This window comes from Hordeum vulgare, chromosome 4H (assembly GCF_904849725.1).
Source record: "Hordeum vulgare subsp. vulgare chromosome 4H, MorexV3_pseudomolecules_assembly, whole genome shotgun sequence".
In the NCBI taxonomy this organism is placed as follows: domain Eukaryota; kingdom Viridiplantae; phylum Streptophyta; class Magnoliopsida; order Poales; family Poaceae; genus Hordeum; species Hordeum vulgare.
Genome location: NC_058521.1, coordinates 449,593,644 through 449,600,656, shown reverse-complemented (window position 1 = coordinate 449,600,656; position 7,013 = coordinate 449,593,644). Strand labels below are relative to the sequence as shown.

The 7,013-nt window shown below is 53.9% G+C and overlaps 1 protein-coding gene across 1 annotated transcript; it reads right to left on the bottom strand.

Moving 5' to 3' along the window:
• Positions 1 to 1,496: 1,496 nt before the first annotated feature.
• On the bottom strand, positions 1,497 to 4,484 carry LOC123448899 (pyruvate decarboxylase 2). Its single transcript, XM_045125934.1, has 6 exons — positions 3,808 to 4,484; positions 3,541 to 3,704; positions 2,513 to 3,163; positions 2,289 to 2,406; positions 1,994 to 2,182; positions 1,497 to 1,884 (listed from the first exon to the last, which is right to left on the bottom strand). Exons 1-6 carry the CDS (start codon positions 4,333 to 4,335, stop codon positions 1,714 to 1,716), a joined length of 1,821 nt encoding a protein of 606 aa, XP_044981869.1. The 5' UTR covers positions 4,336 to 4,484; the 3' UTR covers positions 1,497 to 1,713.
• Positions 4,485 to 7,013: the final 2,529 nt, after the last annotated feature.

Here is a 7,013-nt window from a genome sequence, read left to right as displayed (position 1 = left end):
ACATCCGGCAACCACATGCGGGCCATAGGTGCAACCTCCGGCTCCTGTGCGAGCCGGTGCTCATGGAGAAGCCGGCATAAATGCAACGTTAACTGCTTCAAGCGGGAAAGGGCTAGGAAAAGTGTTTTGTGTCAGTTAAAATTGTGAGACGCGTGTGTGATAGCGGTCCAGTGTTTTGTGTCAGTTAAAATTGTGAGACGCGTGTGTGATAGCGGTCCAGATACCCACAAAGCCCCCTCCCTCATCCTTCATGGTTTGCGAGAAGACAAAAGTCCGGACCGCCATACGAACGAATGGGATGCCGTGTTAGATGACAAATCATGTCTGGACTGAACCTTTGGGTTCAGACAGATGCGGAGATTTGAGGTGAGTACTGAAGATGCACTAATATTCGTAATTGGAGGCGATGAAAGACCAAGGAAATGGGAGAGATCCCATGTTGCCAAACTATCCTTAAACGAAGGAGCCATGTTCATGTAGGTCGTGACAGTACAATTTAATTTAAAAGAAGCAGACAATTCAGTCAGGATGAGAACGGGAAGTGGTTTAGTTGCATGAAAAAAAATCCTGAGCCAGCGTGATGCCTTTCCCCTTGCAGGAAAACAACGGGCAGATGAAGCACACCACGGAGCGGCGGCTACCCTGTCCCGTGTCCTTGTCACATGCGGAAACTGGAAAGTTTGTCGTTATATCTGCTCCTTTTCTATTCGTCAAAGCAGCAGCCTCTGCTATTTGCGGTTTGGCTGATTGGCCGGTCCTTTGCACGCTGTCCGTCGAAGGCAAAGGCCCTGTTTGGATCTATGATATGAGTTAGAGTTGGTTAGATTGAACCAATATAACCCCAAAACATCCAAACAAGGAGGATTAAAGTTGGTTAGATGCATCTAACCCATCCAAAAAAACGAACCTACTCAAGAGGTGCTTATTTGGGTTAGAGTTGGGTTGGACCCACAAAAAGTTATTTTTCTCTCTACCTCCACCACACCAAATCATTGATAAAGGAGTCAAATGATTAGAAAATGTGCATTTATTGACAATCTAACCCTTCCATCCAAACACATCTTTGGTTAGAGTTAGTTTAGGGTTAGTCCAAGGTTAGAATCTAACTCTAATCTTTAATCGAGTTAGAGTATCCAAACAGGGCAAAAACAGCACAGGGGGGCAATATCAAAACCAACAAACAAACACAACAGCTACAGAGGAGAAGCAGCAGATGCTTGGACGTACGCAGGGCTTTCTTTGCCTACCTGCTCCAAAATCACTTGTTTTCTAGAGGAAGGGCCCAACTGCTCCAAAAGGGCCCAACATGCTTGCCACCATTAGCTCGATTTCTTACCAAAACTAGTCATATTTGCAAGATTCTATTCTCAGTTCATGCATGTTGCATTCTGCTTCCAGATTCCTCAAGGCACCACTCAGACAGACTCAGGAGTAGCTCGTGATTTTCAATTATATTTGCCGACCATCTTAAAAGAAGATACTAGTACACAAATATCTGAGGCAAGCTAAAAATATCTCATAATCTTCGTAGCATTGGCAGGATGGAAGAACACAGAGGATGGCCGCAGCTCACAAGTCACTACTGTAATAGGCACAAAACTAACAACATAACAGACGAGCAAAGGTAGACTGTTCACATTATTTGATGGGCGACGTGGCTGCTGCTCCGGCTACTAGTGCTACTGATGCGCAGGCGTGCTTTGGTCGACTCGTCTACTGGGGGTTGGGTGGCCTGGAGTTGGCAGCGGAGACCCTGGAGCCCCATTCCAGAAGCTCTTTGCTGGTGTCGTCCTTGTGCGCGATCACCTCGATGAAGCACAGAGAGTCCTTCTTCTCCCCCAGCGCCGTCTCTATCGCCGCCGTCAGCTCCTCCTCGCACTTCACCTGCGCAACACAAAAGCATGCATCAGCGGCAGTTCTGCAAGCTCGCATCTCTTCTTCTTCTGATGCTTACATTGGCCTATGCCAATGGACAAAAGAGTGCAGTGCTTACCTTGGCAGTCCAGCATTTGCCCTCGCCGTTGTGGATGGCCTCCACAAGGGCGGTGTAGTTCCAGTTCTTGATGACATTGTAAGGCCCGTCGTGGATCTCCACCTCGATGGTGTACCCGCCATTGTTGATCAGGAAGATTATGCTGTTCTGCTCGCACCGCAGCATGGTCGACACATCCTGTGCTGTCACCTGCAGACAGATGGAATTCCCCGGGCATCACATTAGAAACAGCACGCAGTGCAAACAAATTGCAGCACACGGCAGCAGCAGATCATCAGATCGAGGGATACTTCACCTGGAAGCTCCCATCACCAATGCAGGCTATAACACGCTTGTCACTTGCGCCTTGCGCGTACCCGAGCAATGCACCCACCGACCATCCAATCGAGCCATACTGCATCTGGAATTCATACCTGCAGTGCGCAAACAACCAACCAACCCTGCTTAGCACGAGACAATGCAAACAACAAAGGGAACATACATGCACCATCACAACATTGTGGAATCAGAAAAGCTCACCCGCAGCCCTCGGGCAGCTTCAGCTTCTGACAGTTGAACCAGGAGTCACCAGTCTCGGCGAGCACTGCATTGTCACCCGTAAGCATGTCCTGGATGTGCTTGAAGAGCACATTGACACGCAGCGGCTCGTTCGCCTCGCCCTTGAGCGGATGGCCCTCGGGCACGAAGATCCTCTTGTAGTTCTCGTAGGCGGTGGTGTTCTTCTGGACCCGCTTGGCCAGTGCAGACAAGTACTCCTTCATCATGACGCAGCCGAATGCCGGGCCGTTCCCAATGATGACGCGCTCAGGCTGCACGATGATGGCCTTGTCCTTCTTGAGCAGGAACGAGTAGCCAACAGAGCTGTAGTCGTTGAAGATAGGACCAGCGAAGAGGTAGGCGTCGGCCGACTCGACGATCTCGGCGCAGAAGGCCGTGCTGACGGCGCCCCAGTAGGTGCCGATGTAGTGGGGGTGCGTCTCTGGCACGAAGCCCTTGGCCGATGGCATTGTGGCATAGGCATAGCCACTGGCGTCCACAAGGTCGACGAAGGCCTTCCCCGCCTTCGCCACCCGCAATTTGGGGCCGGCCACAAGCACTGGCTTCACCGCCTTGTTCAGGAACTCGACGGTTGCCTCCACTGCAGCCTCGAGCCCCATCTTGTTGCTCATCCTGCAATGTTTCAGAACACAGTTCAGTTCAGTTCATCACATGGCTTCAGATACAATCATATATTACAGCAATTCTCTGTTCAGTGCATCTGTCGCTTCAGATTATAGCATCAGAATTCACGATCTGAAATTCTCGATGCTAATGATTCATATGGGCACATTTCTGTGGCGATAAAATCTTAAGGTCCCAGCAGTTAGTACATGCAAATCACGAGTTAAGACCCACGGTAGATAATTGGGGGGAAACGTTCCATGATCCAAGGTATAAACTGTTGGCACAATAATCGGGAAAAAAGCCTCTGATCAGATTCAAAGCACTACGTACTGCACGGAAACGACGACTTGGGATAAGAACAGAGTAGGTGCAGTTATCAGTACCTGGGGGCGAGGAAGAAGGGGACCGGGTCACGGGTAAAGGTGGGGTGAGGTAGCCCAGGGAGGTTGCAGCTGATGCTGAGGTAAACCGGCTTGCTCTCCCTGAGCGCCGTCGCGATGGCCGTGTCGATCTGCTCGTGCGCGTCGTCCAGGTTGGTCACCACCGCCTGAATCGAGAACCAACCAGATCGAGTCAAGAGATTAGAGAGATGAATCGAATGGGGAAGAGGCAATGCATGATGAGGAAAGGAAACGCGCGTAGGCGCGTACCTGGTGGCAGGTGACGGTCTGGAAGCAGCGTAGCTCCTGCGAGAAGTCGGGGACGCCGATGGTGTGGTGGAGGATGCGGTTGGTGCCGTAGTCGTTGGAGTTGGGCCCGCCGGCGATGCAGATGACGGGGAGGTTCTCGCTGTAGGCGCCGGCGATGGCGTTGAGGACGCTGAGGCCGCCGACGGTGAAGGTGACCGCGCATGCGCCGACGCCGCGGGCCCGCGCGTAGCCGTCGGCCGCGTAGCCGGCGTTGAGCTCGTTGCAGCAGCCGACGAGGCGCAGCCCGGGCTCGGCGACGAGGTGGTCGAGCAGCGTGAGGTTGAAGTCCCCGGGCACGGCGAAGACGTCGCTGACGCCGACCTGCACGAGCCGGCGCGCCAGATGGCGCCCCAGCGAGGCCTCCCCGGCTGCTGACGGCGCCGGGTGGGAGGACATGATCGGGCACCCCGGCGCGGACGCCGGGCATCCCACCGCGCCGTTCACCGCCGCCGGCGACGGCCCGTCGACGGACCCGATGTGGGTGTCCATCGCGATCGATCGATCCGAGTAGTACACTAGTGGGGCTGGAGCGGGAGCGGGAGCGGCAGAGGGGGCGGTGGTGGGGTTTTGGGGAATATTCGAGGTCTTGGTGGGGATTTTGTTGAGCTGTTCCGTTGACGTGTGCTGGTTTTGGTGGTCTTCTGGGAGGGGAAGGCGTCCTCCATTTATACCTGGGCTTGCGGACGCGATGGGGATTGGGGTTTTCGTGGGAAGACGGGGGTGGTCGTGCAAAACTCGCCTGCTTTCTTCGGGGAAAGGAAAAGGAAAACCACGGGCGGCGGTGGGAACTGGCCCGGTGCGTGATCAGCTCTCGGCCACTGACCGGTGGGGCCGGAGCATTATGTAGGTTCACGTGTCAGTGAGACAAGGCTAGAATGTTGGCCGTGGGACAATGAATGCTCCTTCGTTTTCGGTGGCGATCTTGCCTTCCTTCCCTGGGGGCTGGGGCGGGGGCTGGGGCTGGGGCTGGGCGTGCGACAGCGGTTTTGGTTTGTGGCGCAAGTCGCGGTTTTGGGTCTTGTTTGCTGGGCAAGGTGGGCAGCACACACGTGTCGGACTCCATTCAGCGGCTACGGTCCGTCCGGAACCTGCCGACCTGCCTCTGCCTGCTGTGCAAGTGCAACGCGGCCGCTGAGGCGAGACCAACTCGTGCATGGACGACAGTCAACCGCACCGCACTGTCATGCTTGAATGCCAAGAGGTGAGTCCGGTCGTCGTACGACCAGTCGGGCGAACTAAGGCATGTTTGGTTCGAATTCGGTTTGTTTGGAGCGACAATGGAGTTATAAATGTTCAGATGGGTCCGTAGTCGGGTGGTGCGCCCAACGCGAGGTCACACCCCGAATCGTTTGTGATTAAAAAAAAGAAAAAACAAAAAAGTCAGAAAAATATAAATAAAATTCAAACATTAATAATTATACATTAATAATTCAACGGTTCCGCGGCCCACGGTCCTTAATTAACATAATTTAGAAAACAGATAAAAATGCGCCGCCCCGCGCTGCTGTCGTGTCTGTCGCCGTGTCCGACACGGGGGAATCCACGACGTACCTCGGGTCGTAGTAGAGATCGTCGGGGAGGCGGCATCGACGGCGTTGGATCTCGTCGCGGCGGGCACGACCGCTCGTTGGCACCGGCGGGATCGGCACCCGATCGGCGGAGAGGTGCCAGTTGTTCGTCAAGTGGACGTCGCTCCACGGAAGCGGGGTCCTTGTTTCCCAATATCGGCGGCACAAATCCGCATGGACGTACTGCCGGGAGCGCGCTGGGGCGCCCGGAGGGGCAATGGAGAAGGGTGCCGGAGCAGGCCGTCGCGGAGGAGAAGAACGGCGCGGTTCGCTTGCGGTGCGGCGGCGGCCGGACGAGGACCCAGCCTCGTGTTCGTGCGCCCCCTTCCCCTTGCCGCCGGTGCTCCACCACCCCATTCCCGTCGGCGGTCGGAGAGCTCGAGGGAGGGGAGAAAGCTAGGGTTTGGAGCGGGCGCGTGCACTATGTCGATCCCGAGGAGGCAGTGGAGTGGGCGCGTGCGCTGTGTCGGTCAATGGCTTCCCCATTTTAGAAGGATAGCGACCGCCCGCCTGAGTGGATGACAGGTGGGGCCTACCGGGCGTGCGCAGTAAATACGGGCGATGGGAGGTAGGTGGCCACCTGCCACGCGTCCCTGACGCGGACGAGAGGAGGGCTCTAGCGCGTCCGCTTGTTGTCCGGCAGGACCCAAACTGGGCGCATGTTTGCCCCGGAAATGGATCAGTCTGGACACGAAACAGACGAGATGCGTCCAGGGCGGCGCGTGCTGGGCCGTGGGGTTTGTCCGTTTTGCCCCAAACGGACAGGGCGGGCCCGGATGGGGTCATGCGCTCGAGTTGGCCTAATGCACGACCTCAAACAAACGTCTGTTTCATCCACTTTTCGTCCATTTGGAATGGCAATGGATCCTTTTCGGCCAGATTCGTGAATGTGTCACTCGTACGTCCAACGCACGGTCGTATTTCGGTCGCATCTTGTCCGTTCGAGAAAATACAACCCAATCGAAAATTGAACTGTCAATTGTTGCACGTCCAAAATAGTTTTATTAGAACCCATTCAAAAATAAAAATAATATTAAATAGTATTATTACAATCCATCTATAATTTGTATGCACATTTTTTAAACCAATAAATGCATCTACTGGTTGTCAATGTGAGTCCACATGTGCTCAATCAAGTCATTCTGAAGCTGGATATGAGTATGACAATCACGCAATTTCCAATGAAACTGGACAAATTGTTCAAAGATTGCAGGAGGTGCATGCTCACGCTTAACATTTTTGTCACGCCCAAGATGCGACCCTATCCTCAATTTGGCACGAAGGCCTCGTCAGGGATAGAAACGCATCTCGTCGTGTCGCAAGAATGGATATCGTTACAAGTACATGTACTGAAAAGAAGAGATATATAAATAGAGTTGGCATACACTCGCCACCAGCTACATCAGAGTCACAACAGTACAATACATAATCATCATGAAGAAGAGCAGGGTCCGACCACGGACGAAAACAAACGAGAAAAGAAGAACAACGTCCATCCTTGCTAACCCAGGCTGCCGGCCTGGAACCCATCCTAGATCGATGATGAAGAAGAAGAAGAAGCAACTCCAAATGAACAAGCAACGCGCTCGCGTCAAGTAA